General features: G+C 45.6%; 1 protein-coding gene across 2 annotated transcripts in view; it reads right to left on the bottom strand.

Annotated features, from left to right (window-relative positions):
- Positions 1-322: 322 nt before the first annotated feature.
- The window catches only part of LOC118371620 (septin-5-like), a 37,869-nt gene continuing 11,131 nt past the window's right edge, over positions 323-27,060 (bottom strand). Inside the window, exons 1-11 of one of the 2 annotated variants that reach the window (XM_052478987.1) lie at positions 11,755-12,112; positions 10,667-10,757; positions 9,004-9,090; positions 8,776-8,899; positions 6,455-6,589; positions 6,065-6,182; positions 5,807-5,908; positions 5,567-5,663; positions 5,103-5,238; positions 4,738-4,840; positions 323-2,976 (exon numbers count right to left, since the gene is read on the bottom strand). In XM_052478987.1, coding sequence (XP_052334947.1) covers positions 2,911-2,976; positions 4,738-4,840; positions 5,103-5,238; positions 5,567-5,663; positions 5,807-5,908; positions 6,065-6,182; positions 6,455-6,589; positions 8,776-8,899; positions 9,004-9,090; positions 10,667-10,757; positions 11,755-11,829 — 1,134 coding nt within the window. In that variant the 5' untranslated portion in view covers positions 11,830-12,112 and the 3' untranslated portion in view covers positions 323-2,910. Of the gene's footprint in view, positions 2,977-4,737; positions 4,841-5,102; positions 5,239-5,566; positions 5,664-5,806; positions 5,909-6,064; positions 6,183-6,454; positions 6,590-8,775; positions 8,900-9,003; positions 9,091-10,666; positions 10,758-11,754; positions 12,113-27,060 lie in introns of those variants that run through there. The other variant, XM_052478988.1, reaches the window with a different exon arrangement.

Below are 27,060 nucleotides of genomic sequence, written 5' to 3'. Positions count from 1 at the left end.
TCTCCAATCAAATCAAATTTGATTGTTTGCATACACATATTTATCATGCTTGTGATATCATACACAGAGAAAGCCTAATGAAACAGTTATGTTACAGTCATAGTGAAAGGTGTTATGGTCTTGTTATGGTCAGGAGAGGGTGCCTTACCTTCCCTGTTGTGTGTGGTCGTAGCAGGAGTGTGTGGTCGTAGCTGTTGCATGTGTTCATAGCAGGAGTGGTTTGCAACTCATCACTCAGAGGCATGAGAGTGTATAAAAGTCCAAGCTGGCCTGCACTGATAAAGCACCCTGACACTCACATATGGTTGACACACACTACTGATTGGACACAGGAAGAACATATTTATTTAATGTCAGCAGCATTTTACTCCTTATCGCTGCCATAGAGGCTCCTGTCAGGGAAGCCATATTTAAGCTTCAGGGGGGTGTATAGATACAGTTAATACTAACACTACTGGCCCCTATTGATACATCTCTACAAACTATCCACAGATCAACAGTATTTTACCATACTGTATGTGACAGACCACAGTACACTAGCATAGCAGCTAAGCTTCCTACTTCTCTGGGTGCAACCCAGGATAAACGTTCCCCACAACGGCTCGTTGGTTCACCGTCTACAGTAACTATACTATAGCTGCAGCAAAGCCCTCATCATTCAGCTCCAAACAGTCAGTTGGGTTAGTGATGGATCTGACTGTGGGCCAGAGGGGAAGTGAGGTCCAAGGAGATACGTTGTGACTCAGCACTTTATTCAGCTACTGTAGCCCGACTTCCCCCACACAGGCCTGCCTGCATGGGGCCTACAGGATGTCTCAGGAGCTGTGTCTCAAATGGTACCCTATTCCCTATTTAGTGTCCTTACTGCCCTAAGGCTCTGGTCAAAAGTAACGCAATATATTATAAGGGATAGGGCGTCATTTGAGAACCAGTCAAGACCTTCCTTGTAGAAATATTAGTGTCAGTAAGATCGTACTTGAAACAATAGTGTATTTATATAATTTTTTTCAGATAAAGACATAATGAAGAAACACTGATATGAATCAAGACTGTTTATTCGTCCTCATAACCTGGTCAGTAGTTCCACCACGTCCTCTGAGCGCGAGCACTATAAAAAGCCACAATCACCACCCTGTATGACACAGCCAGAGGGCAGCATAAACTTCACACACACACACACACACACACACACACACACACACACACACACACACACACACACACACACACACACACACACACACACACACACACACACACACACACACACACACACACACATATATACAGTAGCTCCTCTTAAAATTTGGCCTCTTTTTACCATCCCATAGTGGTACTGTGGCATAGGTCATAATGCATTTCAGAACAAACACATTGCATCATATGAGAGAGTGGAAATCCAGCTGTAAGCAGATTTGAGTAACTTCGGCATGCTTGCACATGCACCCCTTACTGTTCTGTCCCTACCCTTTCATTTGCTATGTACTGTATGTCAGAGGGGCTCAATTCACTGTAAGGTAAGCAACTGGCGCTAGAGACATTTTCAATCTAATTCACAAGCACCAAAACATGAGAAAGGTCTTCTCAACAAGTTGAAGTAGAGACCAGCAGTAAAAAGTTAATACGTTACATTTATGTTCAGATTCTTAGGTAGCCTATTGTTCATTAGTCTGTAGCTAGAACATACAAGAAATGCCACTGAGAAAGGGGAAGCGGATTCTCACAGTTTCAAAGCAGAACAAGGTTCTCGTAATAGAGGGTGATACATATGGAAACACACACACACACACACACACACACACACACACACACACACACACACACACACACACACACACCATCAACAAGGATTCAAACTTTAACATCAGTAATATCGCTGTTTTACAAAACATTTTGTAATGCGTCTTCATCACCTGACCAAAAGTATTCACCATATTTATAAATTGGATACATTTAACAGGTCATTTATATTACATGTTTATGTTATGTCATATGTTACTAGGACCGTCAATAATATTAAATGGGGTTCAAATGGACTCAAGATACAGTAAAAACACCACATTTCTCATTGCAGGACAAACCAAATATGCAAGCACCAAAAAACAAATGACCAATGAACATGCAGCTACTGTTTTCCCCCAACACAGTGCTGATTATATCCAGGGGTGAAAGTAAGCAGGTCCTGTACGGAGTACAGTGGGGGTACACTGTACCGGTAAAGCATGAGCCTGTCACAATAATTAAAACCTAGTGATTCCAACTGTAGGCTTATATACTATTACTTATCATTACCGCATGAAGAATGAGCGAACAGACAAAAACGATTGGGTTACGCTCGAAAATGCAGCGTGGTTCGACAATAACACATACATTTTGCCATGGCAGAGATAAGTGGCCGAGACGGGCGTGGACAGCAGAGGACGCATCAATTCAGGTTACAAGACTTTTGTAGGCCTAGTGAATGACCATGACAGAATGTCATTCACTAAACGTTTTGGTGTTTTGCAACTGATGTCTCTTAGCATTTATCAAATGGCAGGTGCACAGTGCACGGATGCGGGAATTATTTTAGAGTCGAATAATGGAAGCCTATAGTAGCCTTTTGGAGTAATTGTTTCACAATCAGATGAAAACATGATGACTGGTTGTGTTTATGATACATTAATAGGTAGGCCAATATATTTTAAAGTTAACAGTAATCTTTACTATTAGGTCACAGAGATCCTATTAAATTAATAGGGATTCTATAACTAATTATATTATTAGGCCCATAACAAAATGGCGTGCACGTGCACTCATAGGAGGTCCTCATTAAATATACTTTCACCCCTGATTACATTATAGTTGGTATGTAAGTAACATGTCTGAAGTTGTGGTTGTAGTTCAGTTGCCAGCAGATGGGGCTGTAGCTCACTGGTCCTTCCCATCATGGATCTGTTGCTGCATCTTATTTAGCATCTCTTGCATCCTCGCCAACTGCAGAGAGAGAGAAAGAAGGGGGGTGGGGTAGAGAGAAAGAGAGAGAGAGAAAGAAGGGGGGGTGGGGTAGAGAGAAAGACAGAGAGAGAGAGAGAGAAAGAAGGGGGTGGGGTAGAGAGAAAGACAGAGAGAGAGAGAGAAAGAAGGGGGGTGGGGTAGAGAGAAAGACAGAGAGAGAGAGAGAAAGAAGGGGGTGGGGTAGAGAGAAAGACAGAGAAAGAGAGAGAGAGAGAAAGAAGGGGTGTGGGGTAGAGAGAAAGACAGAGAGAGAGAGAAAGAAGGGGGGTGGGGTAGAGAGAAAGACACAGAGAGAGAGAGAGAAAGAAGGGGGTGGGGTAGAGAGAAAGACAGAGAAAGAGAGAGAGAGAGAAAGAAGGGGTGTGGGGTAGAGATAAAGACAGAGAGAGAGAGAGAGAAAGAAGGGGGGTGCGGTAGAGAGAAAGACAGAGAGAGAGAGAGAGAAAGAAGGGGGTGGGGTAGAGAGAAAGACAGAGAAAGAGAGAGAGAGAGAAAGAAGGGGTGTGGGGTAGAGAGAAAGACAGAGAGAGAGAGAGAAAGAAGGGGGGTGGGGTAGAGAGAAAGACAGAGAGAGAGAGAAAGAAGGAGGGTGGGGTAGAGAGAAAGACAGAGAGAGAGAGAGAGAGAAAGAAGGGGTGTGGGGTAGAGAGAAAGAGAGAGAGAGAGAGAGAGAAAGAAGGGGGGTGGGGTAGAGAGAAAGACAGAGAGAGAGAGAGAAAGAAGGGGGGTGGGGTAGAGAGAAAGACAGAGAAAGAGAGAGAGAGAAAGAAGGGGTGTGGGGTAGAAAGACAGAGAGAGAGAGAGAGAGAGAGAGAGAGAAAGAAGGGGGGGGGGTAGAGAGAAAGACAGAGAAAGAGAGAGAGAGAGAAAGAAGGGGTGTGGGGTGGAGAGAAAGACAGAGAAAGAGAGAGAGAGAGAAAGAAGGGGGTGGGGTAGAGAGAAAGACACAGAGAGAGAGAGAGAAAGAAGGGGGTGGGGTAGAGAGAAAGACAGAGAGAGAGAGAGAAAGAAGGGGTGTGGGGAGAGAAAGAGAGAAAGAAGGGGTGTGGGGTAGAGATAAAGACAGAGAGAGAGAGAGAGAGAAAGAGGGGGGGTGGGGTGGAGAGAAAGACAGAGAAAGAGAGAGAGAGAGAAAGAAGGGGGGTGGGGTGGAGAGAAAGACAGAGAAAGAGAGAGAGAGAGAAAGAAGGGGGTGGGGTAGAGAGAAAGACACAGAGAGAGAGATAGAAAGAAGGGGGGTGGGGTAGAGAGAAAGACAGAGAAAGAGAGAGAGAAAGAAGGGGGGTGGGGTAGAGAGAAAGACACAGAGAGAGAGAGAGAGAGAGAAAGAAGGGGGGTGGGGTAGAGAGAAAGACACAGAGAAAGAGAGAAAGAAGGGGGGTAGGGTAGAGAGAAAGACACAGAGAAAGAGAGAAAGAAGGGGGGTAGGGTAGAGAGAAAGACACAGAGAAAGAGAGAGTCCTTTCTAGGATAAGCACCAATTGATACTGTCATTGGTCTGCAGATGAGAGGTTGTGTTGCTACTTGTGGTCAATGCGTCTGGTGTTTGCGCTGTTTTTAACCCATTAGGTGCTCACCTCATGTCAAGCATTTAGCACTATTACGATCCCTGGGGTCGGTCACATAGTGCCTTGGATCCGATGGGGGAATGGTGTGAACCAGGAGTCTTTCTAGGATCTCTCTATAAACGGGAGACTATCCTGTATAGGTGATGTTACCCATGATGACATAGCAGTTTACCTCTTCATCTTTCATCTTGATGAGTCTGTCTGTCTCCACATCTGGGGTGGATAGGGGCAGGATGGGGATCGGGCTTTCCATGCGGTTGTCCTGCGTCAGTTTACTGAGGGGAAAAACATAAGGAACATGAATACAGACAGATATAAACTATAAACCAAGCACCTCATACTTTCGGCACTCTGTCTGACCTCTACAACAGGGTTTCCCAAACTCCTTCCTGAGGCCCCCTCTGGGTGCACATTCTGGCTTTGCCCTAGCTTTGATTATTTAAAGCTACTGTGTAATACTAGGGCAAAAAACAAAATGTGCACCCGGGGGCGAGTTTGGGAAACCCTGCTCTACAGTATACACACAGACGCACATACCTGGTCATGTCCTGTATACACTGGGCTCTGTAGTTCTCATAGTGCACATCACATGTCACATCTTTGAGGTCATGCATGTGAGAGCGAATCAACATGTTCCTCAGCTTCACAAAGTCACAGTGAGACTGGTTCTCCACTGAAACACAAACACAAACAGACAGAAAGACTGGGTCATTTTACACTGACATGATTTGCTTAGATAAAAAAATCCTCTCTGTTGTATCCACCAGCAGTGATGCACTGTATCCTATTAGGAACAGGGCGTTTTCTGAGCAAGAAAACTGAGCCTAATCATAATGCATTGGTTGAGACATACAGGTAGATAGAGGTTGTTTTTCATCGTTTGAGTTTCAGTCATTTTTCTTTCAAAAATGTTAATAATATGTGAGGAATGTTCACCATGCAACTTAAAGAGTCAAAGCCCTGAGTAATATTGATCTGTGTCCTCCATTGTTGTCACCCACCTTCCACAATACCCCATGGATAGAGTCTCCCTCTCACTCTCTGGCCCCTGGCCTCAACCACTGTGTTACTGCCAATCACTGCTAACGGACAGCACTCCTACACACACACATGTGCGCACACACACACAGGTTAGAATTTGGCATGATAGATTGACATGTTAGAAGGTATGGTTGAGTTTAGAGTTCTTGTTCAGCTCAGAACTCTATTCTTAATGTTCGGTCTCCAGTTGTGTGTCTCACCTTCAGTTCTTTGTCCAGTTGTTTGAACTCCTCGTCCTCATCAGAGTCACACTCTGGAAACTGGTACACCTTAATGCCAAACCTCTCAATTTCCTCACGGACCTACATGCACACACACACACGAACACACGCGTGCAAACACGTGGCACCACACATTGTGCTGGGTGAGCAACTTCCTAAGGTTCGTGCATCCAATCTTCCAATCATAATGTGACACCTGCTTCAGCAGTTTTAGTCTATCTGCTGTGTTGAACTCACCCTGTCTTTGAGTTTCTTGATCTCATTGGGAGTGAGACAGTCAGCCTTGGCAATGAGAGGAACCACGTTCACCTTCTCATGGAGAGCCTTCATAAACTCAACATCTACTGGACGCAGTCTGCAAGGGAGAGGAGATACCCCGCCTGGTCAGAGTATGTGGGTGTGTACCTGCATGCACGTGTGAGTTTTCATGGAGACTAAGTGCATTCTGACTGAGGTAGACAGTAATAACAGTGTTTGCTGGTTGAGTTGTATTGGTGCTGTTTACATAGTATCCTCCTGTCATCACACTCAGGATGTGTTATTACTATCTATACCTGTCATTACACTATCACATTCCTATGTATGTATGTGTGTGTGTGAGTGTGTGCGTGTGTGTGTTTGTGTTACCCGTGTCCGAACGGAGGAATAAAGTAGAGGCAGCAGTGGACTCTGTTGTCCTGTATATTCTTCCTGTTCAGTCCACTCTCATCTCTGAAGTACTGCTCAAACTGCTGGTCGATGTAGTCTGTGATCGGCTTCCAGCTATATATATATATATATATATATATATATATATATATATATATATATATATACACACACACACACACACACACGCACACGCACACACACGCGCCACAATCAGTCAAGGCTTACAGGAATATCAAAATAGAGTTGCACACTATATACAAGTTCCCAGTAATTCATAACCCTGAAGTAGGCAATGTGATGCTGAAACGTTGGTGGTTTTTATATTGTGACTCTCTTTATTTATTTTTCATAGCCTACAGTTTATTTTCAATTAGTCAGCATCTCTACTAACATTTTTGGGAGTGCCAGCTCATGTTTACAGGAGCGACATACAGTGGGGCAAAAAAGTATTTAGTCAGCCACCAATTGTGCAAGTTCTCCCACTTAAAAAGATGAGAGAGGCCTGTAATTTTCATCATAGGTACACTTCAACTATGATGGACAAAATGAGAGAAAAAAAATCCAGAAAATCACATTGTAGGATTTTTAATGAATTTCTTTGCAAATTATGGTGGAAAATAATAATTTGGTCAATAACAAAAGTTTATCTCAATACTTTGTTATATACCCTTTGTTGGCAATGACAGAGGTCAAATGTTTTCTGTTAGTCTTCACAAGGTTTTCACACACTGTTGCTGGTATTTTGGCACCATTCCTCCATGTAGATCTTCTCTGGAGCAGTGATGATTTGGGGCTGTTGCTGGGCAACAGACTTTCAACTCCCTCAAAGATTTTCTATGGGGTTGAGATCTGGAGACTGGCTAGGCCACTCCAGGACCTTGAAATGCTTCTTACGAAGCCACTCCTTTGTTGCCCGGGTGGTGTGTTTGGGATCATTGTCATGCTGAAAGACCCAGCCACGTTTTATCTTCAATGCCCTTGTTGATGGAAGGAGGTTTTCACTCAAAATCTCACGATACATGGCCCCATTCATTCTTTCCTTTACACGGATCAGTCGTCCTGGTCCCTTTGCAGAAAAACATCCCCAAAGCATGATGTTTCCACCCCCATGCTTCACAGTAGGTATGGTGTTCTTTGGATGCAACTCGGCATTCTTTGTCCTCCAAACACGACGAGTTGAGTTTTTACCAAAAAGTTATATTTTGGTTTCATCTGACCATATGACATTCTCCCAATCTTCTTCTGGATCATTTAAATGCTCTCTAGCAAACTTCAGATGGGCCTGGACATGTACTGGCTTAAGCAGGGGGACACGTCTGGCACTGCAGGATTTGAGTCCCTGGTGGCGTAGTGTGTTACTGATAGTAGACTTTGTTACTTTGGTCCCAGCTCTCTGCAGGTCATTCACTTGGCCCCCCTGTGTGGTTCTGGGATTTTTGCTCACCGTTCTTGTGATCATTTTGACCCCACGGGGTGAGATCTTGCGTGGAGCCCCAGATCGAGGGAGATTATCAGTGGTCTTGTATGTCTTCCATTTCCTAATAATTGCTCCCACAGTTGATTTCTTCAAACCAAGCTGCTTACCTATTGCAGATTCAGTCTTCCCAGCCTGGTACAGGTCTACAATTTTGTTTCTGGTGTCCTTTGACAGCTCTTTGGTCTTGGCCATAGTGGAGTTTGGAGTGTGACTGTTTGAGGTTGTGGACAGGTGTCTTTTATACTGATAACAAGTTCAAACAGGTGCCATTAATACAGGTAACGAGTGGAGGACAGAGGAGCCTCTTAAAGAAGAAGTTACAGATCTTGCTTATTTGTAGGTGACCAAATACTTATTTTCCACCATAATTTGCAAATAAATTCATAGAAAATCCTACAATGTGATTTTCTGGATTTTTTTCCTAATTTTGTCTGTCATAGTTGAAGTGTACCTATGATGAAAATTACAGGCCTCTCATCTTTTTAAGTGGGAGAACTTGCACAGTTGGTGGCTGACTAAATACTTTTTTGCCCCACTGTACAAGATTAATTTCCACTATCATTCCTATTTTAGGTCAATCTTCTATTCCAGTGTTTCCCAACTCCAGTCCTAGAGTTCCCCAACAGCACACATTTTTGTTGTAGTCCCAGACAAGCACACCTGATTCAACTTGTCAACTAATCATCAAGCCCTTAATGAGTTGAATCAGGTGAGTTTGTCTGGAACTACAATAAAAATCTGTTCTGTTTGGGGAGCTCAAGACTGGAGTCGGGAAACACTGTTCTCACCTGTAAAGAAGCCTCAAAGAGATTTAGCTCACCATTCATTGTTGTTGACAGCGTCTCCAAACCCTGGCGTGTCTACAATGGTCAACTTGAGCTTCACTCCCTTCTCCTCAATGTCCACTGTATGCTTAATGATTTCCACTGTCTGGTTGATACGCTCTGAGAGAGGGAGGGATGGATAGAGAAAGGGAAGTGAACCTCTAATGAGATGGCATTTTAAAATTGCTCGAGTTTACATTTTAATGTGTGTGTGTGTTACTCACCCTCAGCGTTGAGTAGTTTCCTGTCCTTGTACAGGTCTGTGAGGAACAGGCTGTTGACAAGAGTAGATTTACCCATACCAGACTCCCCTGTAACATGATATACATATTACATACACTGAACAAAAATATAAGAGCAACAATTTCAAAGATTTTACTGTGTTACAGTTCATATAAGTAAATAAATCAATTGAAATAAATGCATTAGGCCCTAATCTATGGATTTCACGTGACTGGGAATACAGATATGCATCTGTTGGTCACAGATACCTTAAAGAAAAAGGTAGGGGCGTGGATCAGAAAACCAGTCAGTATCTGGTGTAACCACCTTTTGCCTCTTGCAACGTGACAAATCTCCTTCACATAGAGTTGATTGTGGCCTGTGAAATGTTGTCCCACTCCTCTTTAATGTGCAAAGTTGCTGGATATTGTCAGGAAATGGAACACGCTGTCGTACATCCAGAGCATCCCGAACAGGCTCAACGAGTGACATGTCTAGTGAGTATGCAGGCCATGGAAGAACTGGGACATTTTACGCTTTCAGGAATTGTGTACAGATCCTTTCGACATGGAGCCGTGCATTATCATGCTGAAACATGAGGTGATGGCGGTGGATGAATGGTACAACAATGGGCCTCAGGATCTCGTCACTGTATCTCAGCATTCAAATTGCCATCAATAAAATGCAATTGTGTTTATTGTCCGTAGCTTATGCTGCCCATACCATAACCCTGCTGCCACCATGGGGCACTCTGTTTACAACATCTGCCCGGCTGCACAGTTGAAATCTGAATGAATTTGTGAAGAGCACACTCCTCCAGCATGCCAGTGGCCATCGAAGGTGAGCATTTGCCCACTGAAGTCGGTTACGACGCCAAACTGCAGTCAGGTCAAGACCCTGGTGAGGACAACTAGCAGGCAGATGAGCTTCCCTGAGACTGTTTCTGACAGTTTGTGCACAGTTTCATCAGCTGTCCAAGTGGCTGGTCTCAGACGATCCCACAGGTGAAGACAACGGATGTGGAGGTTGTTACGTGGTCTTCGGTTGTGAGCCCGGTTGGACGTACTGACAAATTCTCTAAGATGACTTTGGAGGCGGCTTATGGTAAAGAAATGAGCATTTCATTATCTGGCAACAGCTCTTGTGGACATTCCTGCAGTCAGCATGCCAATTGAACGCCTCCACAAAACTTGAGACATCTTTGGAATTGTGTTGTTTGACAAAACTGCACATTTTAGAGTGGCCTTTTAATGTCCCCAGCACAAGGTGCACCTGTTTAATGGTCATGCTGTTTAATCAGCTTCTTGATATGCCAAACGTGTCAGGTGGATGGATTATCTTGGCAAAGGAGAAATGCTCACTAAAAGTGATGTAAGAAAACAAATTTGTGCACAAAATGTGAGAGAAATAAGCTCTTTGTGCACATGAAAACATTTCTGGGATCTTTTATTTCAGCTCATGAAACATGGGACCAACACTTTAGATGTTATACTGAACAAAAATATAAACGCAACATGTTTCTAAACAACCACCAACACACCCAGACACACACGGCCATCAACACTAACACTGAGTCAACATTCATGAAAACACATTAAGTACTTAATATCACTGGGTTGTTTTACTTTTACTACAGTAAATGCTACAAACAATACTTTCACTGACCGGCGACCATGAGAGTGAAGTCAAAACCCTTTTTCACTGACTTCCTGTGCACCTGGTTAGGGAGGGTGGCAAAGCCCACATACTGCTTCTCCTGATAGATAGATAGATAGATAGATAGATAGATAGATAGATAGATAGATAGACAGATAGATAGATAGATAGATAGATAGACAGACAGACAGACAGACAGACAGACAGACAGACAGACAGACAGACAGACAGACAGACAGACAGACAGACAGACAGACAGACAGACAGAGACAGAGACAGACAGAGACAGACAGACAGACAGACAGACAGACAGACAGAGACAGAGAGACAGAGAGAGAGAGAGAGACTCAGTCACACACGCACAATAGGTAAATGAACATACAGTACTGAAGACCCCATACACCCACCCCCCCCCCCCCCCACACACACACACACACTAACAGCCTTACTTACCAGTCTACCAAGGCCAGAGTCTGACAGCCAACGGGGTGACAAAGGCTGTATTGACCAGACATAAATGGCCTATTTAAAACCCCAAACAAACACAAACATGCCAAAGAAATACTCAGTCAGGGTCTATAACAAGTTGTCATAATTTGTCATGTGCATTCTCGACAGCTCCTGGGGCAAGGCTTACATACACAAAGACGCATACACACGGTCACAGCATACATAGACATGGAAGAGAGCTTGTGCTGAAGTCACACACACAGAGAATTGGGAAATCTATATCAATGAGTAATCATACAAACATCTGACTTACTTCTAGGGTGTGTGTGGGAACAAATATGCCACAGTCAGAACAAACAAACTACCCATACATCTGTCATGAACGCATCAAGACATAACTTAAGAAAACAGTATGTTCTATATTCCATACTAATATGACATGTTAGAGAGAGAAAGATGGTGTGTCTATGAGAGTTTACTGACCTGTGTGTGTGTGTGTGTGTGTGTGTGTGTGTGTGTGTGTGTGTGTGTGTTAAATGTCAATTTCTCTTTGACATTGACCCCCTCTCCCTTCTCTTTCCTCTCCTTTACTTTCTCTCTCCCCTCATTCCCTATCCTCTCTCGCCTGTCACGTTCCAGTTCTTTACCTTCCGCCTCGCCGTTCTGACTCGAGGGCACAGCAAGCGTTCCACTAGTTTCTCCTGCAGCATGATAGCATCCATAACAAGCCAGCACGACACCAACAGGGAAAAGGTTTTCCAAAGGACAAAAACAGAGCAACCTCCTCACAACGCTTCTCTTATGCACCCCGCTACTCCCTACCTCTCCGTCAGTCCACTCTCTTCTCAATACACACACCACTTTCCTGTTCTCCCTCACTATGTCTTTGTTCCTCCTACTCTCCTCCTCTCTCTCTCTTTCTTTCTCCTCTTTCTCTCCTCTGTCCCACAGCGCTCTACTGCTCCCTGTTCAGACAGGTAGGTGGGGAATTCTGAGAGGGAGAAAGGGAGAGAGCGAGAGCTAGGGGGGTAGACAAGAGGAAATAAAATGGTAGGACAGAGTGAGAGAGGTAGTAAGAAGTAGCAATTTAGTGGAGGAAGAGAGGGACGGAGGGGGAAACTGAAGGAATAAAATACACTCATTCATTCACCACATAGTCCCTCCCCCTTTTCCACCATTAGAAAAATAAAGCATTCACTGCTACAGTAATGACCTACAGTATAGCAGCCCAGAGCAGAAAGTGCACAAAAGAGAGAAGCAGACAGACAAGAGAGGGCTAAATAATCTAGCCCATATCTGACCCTAATAGTGATACATTGTCAAAGAACAACACAGTGTCCTATAGCAGAGACACAAACTCTCTTTCAAGTGTGGACTTGTAAAAGACAGTAAGTAACCTGTCACACAGAGCTGAGTGAAGCTTAAAGGACCTCTTAACCCAGCCCTGGGATGACGATAGCGAGAGATGTGTGACTCAATGGCTATATGAAGAGACGAGCCGACGTCTAGACTGGACATCAGCCATACAACAAAAGGCCCCTGCTGTGGAAATTACACTAAAAGTATCAAAGGACACATTCTCTCATTAAGTTAAATCAAAGTTTATTGGTCACATAAACAGTTTAGCGGGTGTTATAGTGGTGCAACAAAATGCTTGTTACCTGCTCCTAAGAATGTAGTCAAATGTCAATTAAAAGAACGGGGGGACGAATCCTGGATGTTCAACCCAAATAGCACTGTAGCTGTATCAAAATGCAATCTATACATATGTACACCGGGGGAATTTACACAAGATAAGCTCATGTAGATTCAATAAAGTGTGAGCTACAGTATGTCGTGAATCCAGTATATAAATAAATATGCTGTAACGAGTGTCGTAGGAAGGATGAGACCAAGGCGCAGCGTTCTTTGAGTTTCACATAATTTATTAACGAAATGAAACTTTAGAAAAGACAAAACAATAAAGAATACAACGACCGAACAGCTCCGTTGTGCAAACTACCTGCACCCAAACAAAGAACAAGATCCCACACAGGAGGAGGGAAAGGGCTGCCTAAGTATGATCCCCAATCAGAGACAACGATAGACAGCTGCCTCTGATTGGGAACCACACGCGGCCAGAAACAAAGAAATAAAGAACATAGAATTCCCATCCAAATCACACCCTGACCAAACCAAAATAGAGACATAAAAAGACTCTAAGGTCAGGGTGTGACATATGCAGTTTGTATAAACAGTATAACTAAAATACAATGTACATTAGTAGAAATATTTTAATAAACTATGTCGGGGATACAGTATTCACCCGGGTGCTGAATGCAGCCCGACAGAATGCTCTCAATGGTGCATCTGTAGAAGTTTGTGAGGGCCTTAGGGGCTATGCCGAATTTCTTCTGCCACCTGAGGTTGTAGAGGCGCTGTTGCGCCTTCACCACAATGTCGGTGTGGCGAGACCATTTCAAGTCCTCAGTGATGTGCACGTTGAGGAACTTGAAGATTTTGACCTTATCCACTGCGGCCCGTCGATGAGGATGGGGGCGTGCTCCCTCTTCTGTCTCTTGGAGTTCACGATCTGCCCCTTTGTTTGGTTGACGTTGAGGGAGAGGTTATTTTCCTGGCCTCACTCCACCAGGGCTCTAACCTCCACTCTGTAGGCTGTCTCACCATTGTTGTTAATCAGGCCTACCACTGTTGTGTCATCAGTAAGCTTGATGATTGAGTTGGGAGTCGTGCGTGGCCACGCAGTCATGGGTGAACAGGGAGTACAGAAGGGGGCTGAGCACACACCCCTGGGGAGCCCCCGTGTTGAGTATCAGCATGGCGGAGGTGTTGTTGCCGACCCTCAGGAAATCTAGGATCCACTTGCATAGAGAGGAGTAAAGACAGAAGGCCCTGAGCTTAATGACGAGCTTGAAGGGCAGTATGGTGTTAAAAGCTGAGTTGTAGTCTATGAACAGCATTCTGACATAGGTGTTCCACTTGTCCAAGTGGGATAGGGTGGTGTGTAGTGCAATGGTGATTGCGTTGTTCATAGATCTGTTGGCGCAGTATGCAAATTGTAGTGGTTAAGGGTGTCGGGTATGGTGGAGGTAATACAATCCCCGACTATCCTTTCAAAGCACTTCATGATGACAGAAGTGAGTGCTACGAGGCAATAGTTATTTATTTGGTTAACTTGGCTTGCTTGGGTACAGGAAGAATGGTGGCCATCTTTAAGCAAGTCTGGGATAGTGAGAGGTTGAAAATGTCTGTAAACACTCCAGCCGGCTGGTCTGCGGATGCTCTGGGGACGCAGCTTGGAATGCCATCCGGGCCAGCAGTCTTACGACGGTTTACACGCTTGAAGGTCCTACTCACTTCGGCTACACAGATTGGCAGCCCGCAGTCCTCGTGAGCAGCGGGGGCACACGTCGTCGTCTCTGTGTTTAGCATGTCTGGGAGTGAGGCATCAGTGACCGTGACGTGGCTAGTTTTACTTTTAGAATCCGTATTGTCTTAAGTCCCTGCCACATGCGTCTCGTGTCTGAGGCGTTGAATTGCGACTCTGTACCTGTACTGTCTTTTTGCCTCTTTAATTTTCTTGCGGTGGTCATGGGTGGTCTGCTCATATTTCCAAACACTCTACCGTGGTTAAATGCGGTGGTTTGCGCTAATAGCTAAACGCTATTTGCGTTTTTGGTTTGGGTATGTTTTAATCATCACTGTAGGAACAACATCCTCGATCCACTTCCTGATGAACCCAGATAGAAAGTAATTCAATTTGTCTAATTTATTCCCAGAGGTGGCCCGGAACATATCCCAGTCCACGTGATCAAGACAGTCCTGCAGCATGGATTCCGATTGGTCAGACCAGCTTTGTACAGACCTTAACACAGGTGCTTCCTGTTTTAACTTCTGCCTATAGGCGGGGAGGATCAGAATGGACATGTGGTCTGATTTGTCAAAGGAGGGGTTTGTATCCATCTCGGAATGGAGAATAACAAGGATCCAATGTATATTTCCTGTGAGTGAGGCAATAGATGTTCGAAATTCGGGAGAAGTTTCCTGGCTACAAGAAATGAGGCCTCGAGATATGTTGTTTCCAATTTGTTAAAAGTCCTGTGTAATTCCTTGCGGTGTTGGCTTGTTGGGGGATGTAGACAGCCGTGAGACCAACATGCACTCCACACACTGTGAAACAGGACAGGGCGTGGTGGACAATTGTTGCCAGATGTGGGCCCATGGAGTGTGAGTGTGTGTGTGTGTGTCTGGGTTCAGTGGTGATATCTCAGCTAAGCTACCACTGGAGGACAGACATGGGGTTCAAGACAAATGGAGCTAAGAAAGCTATGGTACCCCAGACAGAGTGGGCAACATCAATCTCCAAGGCATTCCTAATCGATTACCAAACATTTCTTTAAAAAACAACAACGATACAGCCTTGCATTCCTCTTTTTGATTTGTTTCACGCTGTATGTGGTAGGTGCACTTGACTCAGCAGTCCTAGTGCTGTATGTGGTAGGTGCACTTGACTCAGCAGTCCTAGTGCTGTATGTGGTAGGTGCACTTGACTCAGCAGTCCTAGTGCTGTATGTGGTAGGTGCACTTGACTCAGCAGTCCTAGCGCTGTATGTGGTAGGTGCACTTGACTCAGCAGTCCTAGTGCTGTATGTGGTAGGTGCACTTGACTCAGCAGTCCTAGCGCTGTATGTGGTAGGTGCACTTGACTCAGCAGTCCTAGTGCTGTATGTGGTAGGTGCACTTGACTCAGCAGTCCTAGTGCTGTATGTGGTAGGTGCACTTGATTCAGCAGTCCTAGTGCTGTATGTGGTAGGTGCACTTGACTCAGCAGTCCTAGCGCTGTATGTGGTAGGTGCACTTGACTCAGCAGTCCTAGCGCTGTATGTGGTAGGTGCACTTGACTCAGCAGTCCTAGCGCTGTATGTGGTAGGTGCACTTGACTCAGCAGTCCTAGCGCTGTATGTGGTAGGTGCACTTGACTCAGCAGTCCTAGCGCTGTATGTGGTAGGTGCACTTGACTCAGCAGTCCTAGCGCTGTATGTGGTAGGTGCACTTGACTCAGCAGTCCTAGTGCTGTATGTGGTAGGTGCACTTGACTCAGCAGTCCTAGCGCTGTATGTAGTAGGTGCACTTGACTCAGCAGTCCTAGTGCTGTATGTGGTAGGTGCACTTGACTCAGCAGTCCTAGCGCTGTATGTGGTAGGTGCACTTGACTCAGCAGTCCTAGCGCTGTATGTAGTAGGTGCACTTGACTCAGCAGTCCTAGTGCTGTATGTGGTAGGTGCACTTGACTCAGCAGTCCTAGCGCTGTATGTGGTAGGTGCACTTGACTCAGCAGTCCTAGCGCTGTATGTAGTAGGTGCACTTGACTCAGCAGTCCTAGCGCTGTATGTAGTAGGTGCACTTGACTCAGCAGTCCTAGTGCTGTATGTGGTAGGTGCACTTGACTCAGCAGTCCTAGTGCTGTATGTGGTAGGTGCACTTGACTCAGCAGTCCTAGCGCTGTATGTGGTAGGTGCACTTGACTCAGCAGTCCTAGCGCTGTATGTGGTAGGTGCACTTGACTCAGCAGTCCTAGCGCTGTATGTGGTAGGTGCACTTGACTCAGCAGTCCTAGCGCTGTATGTGGTAGGTGCACTTGACTCAGCAGTCCTAGCGCTGTATGTGGTAGGTGCACTTGACTCAGCAGTCCTAGTGCTGTATGTGGTAGGTGCACTTGACTCAGCAGTCCTAGCGCTGTATGTGGTAGGTGCACTTGACTCAGCAGTCCTAGTGCTGTATGTGGTAGGTGCACTTGACTCAGCAGTCCTAGCGCTGTATGTGGTAGGTGCACTTGACTCAGCAGTCCTAGCGCTGTATGTGGTAGGTGCACTTGACTCAGCAGTCCTAGTGCTGTATGTGGTAGGTGCACTTGACTCAGCAGTCCTAGCGCTGTATGTAGTAGGTGCACTTGACTCAGCAGTCCTAGTGCTGTATGTGGTAGGTGCACTTGACTCAGCAGTCCTAGCGCTGTATGTGGTAGGTGCACTTGACTCAGCAGTCCTAGCGCTGTATGTGGTAGGTGCACTTGACTCAGCAGTCCTAGTGCTGTTGGTGGTAGGTGCACTTGACTCAGCAGTCCTAGTGCTGTATGTGGTAGGTGCACTTGACTCAGCAGTCCTAGCGCTGTTTGTGGTAGGTGCACTTGACTCAGCAGTCCTAGTGCTGTATGTGGTAGGTGCACTTGACTCAGCAGTCCTAGTGCTGTTGGTGGTAGGTGCACTTGACTCAGCAGTCCTAGCGCTGTATGTGGTAGGTGCACTTGACTCAGCAGTCCTAGCGCTGTATGTGGTAGGTGCACTTGACTCAGCAGTCCTAGCGCTGTATGTGGTAGGTGCACTTGACTCAGCAGTCCTAGTGCTGTTGGTGGTAGGTGCACTTGACTCAGCAGTCCTAGCGCTGTATGTGGTAGGTGCACTTGACTCAGCAGTCCTAGTGCTGTATGTGGTAGGTGCACTTGACTCAGCAGTCCTAGCGCTGTATGTGGTAGGTGCACTTGACTCAGCAGTCCTAGCGCTGTATGTGGTAGGTGCACTTGACTCAGCAGTCCTAGCGCTGTATGTGGTAGGTGCACTTGACTCAGCAGTCCTAGCGCTGTATGTGGTAGGTGCACTTGACTCAGCAGTCCTAGTGCTGTTGGTGGTAGGTGCACTTGACTCAGCAGTCCTAGCTCTGGGAAGGCAAAGTGTTCCCATTTTGAACCATTTCATGTGCCTGAAGGTAAAACCCTGCCTACCCGGCAGGCCCAGAGAGCAAATCAAGTGTACATATAGGTCTTCCGTTGGCCAATCAGATAGCTCAGATCACCATGTCTGCAGTTTCCTCGAGCCATAGACTGTAAAAAGAAGCCTTGAACACATAGCAAAGTTGATACTGTGAGATTTCAAAACTTTTAAAACCATGACTAGAGAGAGACTCAATGAAAACAGCAAAGAGCTCCTGTTTTTAAGAGTAAGTTCATGTTTAAGTTGGTATTCAGCAGTCAACACTTTTATAAGCCATAAAATGCACATTCTTCCTACTTCCATTCACGCTACAACCAACACTGCTGCTGCAATGAATGAATATAGCAAAATGTTCCGATAAGCTTGCGTTGTTACAGTGCCTCCGGAAAGTATTCAGACCCCTTGATTTTTTCCACATTTTGTTACAACCTTATTCTAAAAAATAAATGTTTAAATCCTCAGCTATCTACACACGATTGCCCATAATGATAAAACGAAAACAGTCACTGTTTTTTGTTTCTTTTGCAAATGTATTAAAAATAATAAACAGAAATACCTTATTTACATAAGTATTCAGACCCTTTGCTATGAGACTCAGGTGCATCCTGTTTCCATAAATAATTGTTGAGATGATTCTACAACTTGATTGGAGTCCACCTGTGGTAAATTGAATTGATTGGACATGATTTGGAAAGGCACACACCTGTCTATATAAGGTAAAAACAAGCCATGAGGTCGAAGGAATTGTCCGTAGAGCTCACAGACAGGATTGTGTCGAGGCACAGATCTGGGGAAGGGTACCAAAACATTTCTACAGGATTGAAGGTCCCCAAGAACACAGTGGCCTCCATTATTTTTAAATGGAAGAAGTTTGTAACCACTATGGCTCTTCCTAGAGCTGGCCGCCCGGCCAAGCTGAGCAATCGGAGGAGAAGGGCCTTGGTCAGGATGGTGACCAAGAACCCGATGGTCACTGTGACAGAGCCCTAGAGTTCCTATGTGGAGATGGGAGACACTTCCAGAAGGACAACCACCTCTGCAGCACTCCACCAATCAGGCCTTTACGGCAGAGTGGCCAGACGGAAGCCAGTCCTCAGTAAAAGGCACATGACAGCCCACTTGGAGTTTGCCAAAAGGCATCTAAAGACTCAGACCATGAGAAACAAGATTCTCTGGTCTGATGAAATCAAGATTGTACTCTTTAGCCTGAATGCTAAGGGTCATGTCTGGAGAAAACCTGGCACCATCCCTATGGTGAAGCATGGTGGTGGAAACATCATGCTTTCGGGACATTTGTCAGCTGCAGGGACTGGGAGACTAGTCAGGATCGAGGCAAAGATGAACGGAGCAAAGTACAGAGAAGATCCTTGATGAAAACCTGATCGAGAGCGCTTCGGACCTCAGACTGGGGTTTGTCATTATGGGGTATTGTGTATAGATTGATGAGGGGAAAAAACGATTTAATCCATTTTAGAATAAGGCTGTAATGTAACAAAATGTGGAAAAAGTCAAGGGGCCTGAATAGTTTCCAAATGCACAGTATTATTAGCAGCTTGTGTCTTTTTAATATCAGAGAATATTTCATTTTTTTCTGGTCATAGGAGTAACAGGCAGAAATAATGCATTGTAACTTGAGTTTTGCCGTCAGCTGGAAGACTGTCCCCTTTTCTCAGCGGGGGGACTGGAGGGACGGTGAGTTGGGTGATAGACAGCCTCACCACTGCTCCCTCCCCTCAGACTGACCATCAGATGGAAGACTGTCCCCTTTTCTCAGCGGGGGGACTGGAGGGATGGTGAGTTGGGTGATAGACAGCAGCCTCACCACTGCTCCCTCCCCTCAGACTGACCATCAGATGGAAGACTGTCCCCTTTTCTCAGCGGAGGGACTGGAGGGACGGTGAGTTGGGTGATAGACAGCCTCACCACTGCTCCCTCCCCTCAGACTGACCATCAGATGGAAGACTGTCCCCTTTTCTCAGCGGAGGGACTGGAGGGACGGTGAGTTGGGTGATAGACAGCCTCACCACTGCTCCCTCCCCTCAGACTGACCATCAGATGGAAGACTGTCCCCTTTTCTCAGCGGAGGGACTGGAGGGACGGTGAGTTGGGTGATAGACAGCCTCACCACTGCTCCCTCCCCTCAGACTGACCATCAGATGGAAGACTGTCCCCTTTTCTCAGCGGAGGGACTGGAGGGACGGTGAGTTGGGTGATAGACAGCCTCACCACTGCTCCCTCCCCTCAGACTGACCATCAGATGGAAGACTGTCCCCTTTTCTCAGCGGGGGGACTGGAGGGACGGTGAGTTGGGTGATAGACAGCCTCACCACTGCTCCCTCCCCTCAGACTGACCATCAGATGAAGGCCATCAGTCCAGTAAAAAAATAAGATAATTATTATGCTCACTCCGCTGTGCCTCAAGTAATACAATACATGATGTATTACCAGCATGATCATATACCTACATTTTTAAAATATCATTTAAAAATGGTATGAAATGAACCACATTGACAGGGAAATTCAAGCACAGCCAATATGCAGTGATAATGTATTGGGCCTATAGCCTACTGCACAAACCTCATTGCTACAGAACTGTTTTTAATTGGTTAATGTTGCATGTTTTTAAAAAATCTGAGCGGTAGATCTCAGCTTGCATTTTGACTCAGAAAGTGATCTTGAATCAGAAAAGGTGACCACTGATCTATGGTATGTTATTTTAACTACTAATCAAACCCTTGAATAGCTGTATCAGATGTATTAGTGCTGGGTTGGAACAAAAGCCTGAAAAGCTGTGGCTCCCTAGGACCTCTCTTCATGGGATTGCTCCGAAGCTGTAATACCAATCTACATCACACGAGGGAGACAGATCAAAACAGAACAAGTAACATGATGAAGGCAGTTATCAACAGAAATGTATTGTGCTTTGTAGCTAAGCTACCATTTAAAGTAAGATATAAGATATAAGAACACACATCAGATACCAGCATTTGAAAGAACTTGACTGTCTCTCAGGAGTGAATGAAAAAAGAGACAACATGAGCAGCAGATTTGTCAGGGTGTGTGACTGAACGGAAGCTACTGCTGCTCTGGTGTGTGTATGTGTTGGGGGGGGGGGGTGAGAAGATGAAGTAGGAGCGCAGGGGTCAAAGGCAGAGGGTAGGGATGTGATGGGGTCCACAGTTCAACTATTTTTTTTATCTTAAGTTGTGTTTATTAATATTGCCCTTGTGTGAGTCTGTACTCATAAATATGCCATTTAGCAGACGCTTTTATCCAAAGCGACTTACAGTCATGTGTGCATACATTCTACGTATGGGTGGTCCCGGGAATCGAACCCACTACCCTGGCGTTACAAGCGCCATGCTCTACCAACTGAGCTACAGAAGGAGGGACGGTGACCACCTCATGTTCCTTATGTGTTTACTTCTCAGTAAACTGACACAAGACAACAGCGGGGGGGGCAGGACCGAGTTTGGGAAACTCTGGTGTTAGGGACTGAGGATCCAGATAGCAGGGGCAGGGCGAGAGAGAGTTTTTTGTGTGTGTGTGTGTCTGTGGGGGAGATGGGGTTGGTGTCCTCTGAATAGAACAGATGTCCTAGAGTGACATCACAATAGCCCTCTTCAGGCCCCTCCCTCTCTCTCACTGGCCAGCTGTCCCGCTGGCCTCTGGTAGGACACAGCACAGGGAGTTCTCTCTCACCTTCACACACACGCACGGCCTGATGCACATGCATACACATGTAAACATACACACATGGATACAGCCGACATCATCAGCTGGATAAAGTGAAAAAGTACATCTTGTGAACAGTGTTTAGGAGGCCACTGTGAAAGCCACTTATCAGGGACACAGTCAGGCAGAGATACTCATGTACATTCGGGCTCCCGAGTGGCGAAGCGGTCTAAGGCACTGCATCTCAGTGCTAGAGGCGTCACTACAGACACCCTGGCTCAATTCCAGGCTGTATCACAACCGGCCGTGATTGGGAGTCCCATAGGGCGGTGTACAATTGGCCCAGTGTTGTCCGGGTTTGGCCAGTGTAGGCCGTCATTGTAAATAAGAATTTGTTCTTATCTGACTTGCCTAGTTAAATAATTAATTTGCAATTAATAGCAAAGTCCCTCTTTGCCATGCAAATGAACTGAATCCCCCCAAAACATTTCCACTGCATTTCAGCACTGCCACAAAAGGACCAGCTGACAACATGTCAGTGATTCTCTCATTAAAACAGGTGTGAGTGTTGACGAGGACAAGGCTGGAGATCACTCTGTCATGCTGATTGAGTTCAAATAACAGACTGGAAGCTTCAAAAGTAGGGAGGTGCTTGGAATCATTGTTCTTCCTCTGTCAACCATGGTTACCTGCAAGGAAACACGTGCCGCCATCATTGCTTTGCACAAAATGGGCATCACAGGCAAGGATATTGCTGCCAGTAAGATTGCACCTAAATCAACCATTTATCGGATCATCAAGAACTTCAAGGAGAGCGGTTCAATTGTTGTGAAGAAGGCTTCAGGGCGCCCAAGAAAGTCCAGCAAGCGCCAGGACCGTCTCCTAAAGTTGATTCAGCTGCGGTATCGGGGCACCACCAGTACAGAGCTTGCTCAGGAATGGCAGCAGGCAGGTGTGAGTGCATCTGCACGCACAGTGAGGCGAAGACTTTTGGAGGATGGCCTGGTGTCAAGAAGGGCAGCAAAGAAGCCACTTCTCTCCAGGAAAAACATAAAGGACAGACTGATATTCTGCTAAAGGTACAGGGATTGGACTGCTGAGGACTGGGGTAAAGTCATTTTCTCTGATGAATCCCCTTTCTGATTGTTTGGGGCATCCGGAAAAAAAGCTTGTCCGGAGAAGACAAGATAAGCGCTACCATCAGTCCTGTGTCATGCCAACAGTAAAGCATCCTTAGACAATTCATGTGTGGGGTTGCTTCTCAGCCAAGGGAGTGGGCTCACTCACAATTTTGCCTAAGAACACAGCCATTAATAAAGAATGGTACCAACACATCCTCCGAGAGCAACTTCTCCCAACCATCCAGGAACAGTTTGGTGACGAACAATGCCTTTTCCAGCATGATGGAGCACCTTGAAATAAGGCAAAAGTGATAACTAAGTGGCTCGGGGAACAAAACATCGATATTTTGGGTCCATGGCCAGGAAACTCCCCAGACCTGGATTCCATTGAGAACTTGTGGTCAACCCTCAAGAGGCGGGTGGACAAACAAAAACTCACAAATTCTGACAAACTCCAATCATTGATTATGCAAGAATGGGCTGCCATCAGTCAGGATGTGGCCCAGAAGTTAATTGACAGCATGCCAGGGCGGATTGCAGAGGTCTTGAAAAAGAAGGGTCAACATTGCAAATTTTGACTCTTTGCATCAATTTCATGTAAGTGCAAAGTGTCACATCTGGAGTAAATCTGGTACCATCACTACGGTGAAGCATGGTGGTGGCAGCATCATGCTGTGGGGATGTTTTTCAGTGGCAGGGACTGGGAGACTAGTCAAGATCGAGGGAAGATGAACGGAGCAAAGAACAGAGAGATCTGTGATGAAAACTTGCTCCAGAGCGGTCAGGACCTCAGACTGGGGCGAAGGTTCACCTTCCAACAGGAAAACAACCCTAAGTACACAGCCAATACAGCACAGGAGTGGCTTCGAGACAAGTCTCTGAATGTCCTTGAGTGGCCCAATCAGACCTGACAGAATCTGCAGAGGAGAATCAGAGAAACTTCCCAAATACAAGTGTTCCAAGCTTGTAGCGTCATACCCAAGAAGCCTCGAGGGTGTAATCGCTGCCAAAGGTTCTTCAACAAAGTAGTAAGTAAAGGGTCTGAATACTTATGTAATTGTGATATTTCTGTTTTTTAATTTGGTATAGTATTTTGAAAAAGCCTGTTTTTGCTTTGTCATTTGGGTATTGTGTGTAGATTTGAGGGAAAAAAACTTTTAATCAATTTCAAAATGAGGCAGTAATGTAACAAAATGTGGAAAAAGTCAAGGGGTCTGAATCATTTCCGAAGGCACTGTATACTTTTTTTGTTAAAAACAATACTACTCGCCCCTTAGCAATTTTAGGAAGTTGGCTTTAGCTGGCCCAGATAGGTTCCCAATCTCATAAATCTAATCAAATCTAATTTTATTTGTCACATGCAACTTTACACATGCATTTTATTTGCTGAATACAACAAGCCCTTAACCAACAGTGCAGTTCAAGAAGAAGAACATATTTACCAAGTAGACTCAAATAAAAAGTAATAATAAAAGTAACACAATAAGAATAACAATAACGAGGCTATATACAGGGGCACACAAACAGTGTACAAAAGGTGTACAAAAGGGGGCGGGTCATTGTAAATTGTCCGGTGGCGATTTTATGAATTGTTCAGCAGTCTTATAGCTTGTGGGTAGAAGCTGTTGAGGAGCCTTTTGGTCCTAGACTTGGCGCTCCGGTACCGCTTTCTGTGCGGGAGCAGAGAAAACAGTCTATAACTTGGGTGACTGGAGTCTCTGACAATTTTATGGGCTTTCCTCTGACACCGCCTATTATATAGGTCCTGGATGGGAGGAAGCTTGGCCCCAGTGATGTATTGGGCCGTTCGCACTACCCTCTGTAGCGCCTTACAGTCAGATGCCGAGCAGTTGCCATACCAGGCGGTCAGTTGCCATACAACCGGTCAGGATGCTCTCGATGGTGCAACTGTAGAACCTTTTGAGGATCCCGGGCACCCATGCCAAATCTTTTCAGTCTCCTGAGGGGGAAAAGATTTTGTTGTGCCCTCTTCACGACTGTCTTGGTATGTTTGGACCATGATAGTTCCTTGGTGATGTGGACACCAAGGAACTTGAAACTGTCGACCCGCTCCACTACAGCCACGTCGATGTTAATGGGGGCCTGTTCGGTCCGACTTTTCCTGTAGTCCACGGTCAGCTCCTTTGTCTTGCTCACATTGAGGGAGAGGTTGTTGTCCTGGCACCACACTGCCAGTTCTCTGACCTCCTCCTTATAGGCCGTCTCATCGTTGTCGGTGATCAGGCCTACCACTGTTGTGTCGTCAGCAAACTTAATGATGGTGTTGAAGTCGTGTTTGGTCACGCAGTCGTGGGTGAACAGGGAATACAGGAGGGAATACAGGAGGGAATACAGGAGTACACACCCCTGAGGGGCCGCCGTGTTGAGGATCAGTGTGGCAGGTGTATTGTTGCCTACTCTTACCAACAGGGGGAAGCCCGTCAGGAAGTCCAGGATCCAGTTCCAGATGGAGGTGTTTACTCCCAGGGTACTTAGCTTAGTGATGAGCTTTGTGGCACTATGGTGTTGAACGCTGAGCTGTAGTCAATGAACAGCATTCTCACATAGGTGTTCCTTTTGTCCAGGTGTGAAAGGGCAGTGTGGTGTGCGATTGAGTTTGCGTCATCTGTGGATCTGTTGGGGTGGTATGCGAATTGGAGTGGGTCTAGTGTGTCCGGGAGGATGCTGTTGATGTAACTAGCTACCGTGAAGTAATTTCACAATGCTACATAATGTGAAAGGCTGAAGATTAAACATCTGAAGCCAAGCCCAGTGCTGCTGGTGACAGTGACACACACACAGATCTAAACCCTTCACAACCCACACCTCCAGCTGACCAAATACTGGACAGGAGGAGAGCTGGACCTACGGCAGGTGCAAAAAATACATACAAACTTCATCAGAGACACTTTCCCTTTCCAGCTGACAGCAACTAGAGGTCCAGTGACTTCCTTCCCTTTAGAACCTGCATGTCTGCTGGATACAGAGGCAATGAGCCAGAGATCAGTCATTCACACAGATGCATTGGTCTTCTTGTTTACTGTTGTAGCCTTTCAGAAAGGTCTTTTCAAAAGGCCACAGCAGTAAACTACACGCATATTAAATACACAAAGACAGACACTCATACCACACACACACACACACACAAAGTAAGGCAGATAGACACAACCATGCACACAAACTGTAAAGCAGCTCCAGAGCCAGGAGATGTGGAGATGATACATTCTGTGATGTAGATATAAAGAGAGGTGACCTTTCCTGATGACATCTCAGTCCTGTCCAACCTTGCCTTTACACACAATTAAGTCTAAATGCAGCAACAAATGGTGGCTGTGTGTTGGGCCAAATATGCGTACAGAGAAAGGGAAGGAGAAAAAGAAGGGGAAAGGGGGAAAGATAGAGAAGGGAGGTAGATGGAAGACAGGGATAGATCGAGAAAAGAGTAGGAGAAAGAGAGGGTGAAGGGAAAAGAGAGGGAAAGATGGTGGAACTTGACAGAGAGAAAGAGGATGAGAATGAGAGAGGGTGAGATGGAAAGGCTCTTTGGACCCCCATCCCCCATCCCTGTGGTGTTTGCTCTCCTTGGAGACGTGAGCCTCTAAGTGCTAGGCTCTTTACCATGCTAATCTAACAGCACGTAATTGGCCTGGCAACAATAGTCCTTCTAAAGGACACTTGGCTAGCGTAGCCTAGCATTCACGTCTAACCATTCAGCAACAATAGGCTCTTCCACAGCCTAGCTACAAATTCCCTATAAGTGGCTTGAATAGATCTGTAAAGATTAGTAAATATTGTAGAAGTAGTTCATAACCTATCAGGGCACAAGGTGGAACTGTTAGCCACCTTAACGTCTATATCAATCCAATCCTTTCAGAGCTACATGAATTGCCATGTTGCGGGTAGGGTCAGGGGTTTGGAAATGGGGAAAAAGAGGGACACTTGACTAGCGTATCCTAACACTAGCATTAAGCGTCTACCCATTCAGCAGCAAGGGGTTGGTCACCAGGGAGTCCCCCGGGTTACAATACAGTGATAAGTAAAGAGCTGTTGCGTCAAAGGAGCTGGGAACAAGACATTCCTACTTCCGAGTGGAAGAAAACACACACTGTTGGCCATTATTGTGGTTTAACTGGGTGTGCCATTATGTAATACTGTAATGACGACACCTCCTGTGAGTCAAGGGGCATTTTGAATATTTAATTATAACCGTGAAAACATCAATGCGGAATACGAAGTGGAGATAAAGTAGGCACATTATTATGCCATTTATTACATTATTATCAGATATTCTTTGATAATGTGTTTTTTCAATGATGCAGCGTATGTGATATGGTTTATGGGTTCAATTTGCAGCGCCAGATACAGAGCCTTCAGGAAGTATTTATGCCCCTTG

The sequence above is a fragment of the Oncorhynchus keta genome, chromosome 25 (genome assembly GCF_023373465.1).
Source record: "Oncorhynchus keta strain PuntledgeMale-10-30-2019 chromosome 25, Oket_V2, whole genome shotgun sequence".
Lineage (NCBI taxonomy): Eukaryota > Metazoa > Chordata > Actinopteri > Salmoniformes > Salmonidae > Oncorhynchus > Oncorhynchus keta.
The sequence above is the reverse complement of the archived record's forward strand: the minus strand, read 5'-3'. Positions and strand labels throughout refer to the sequence as shown.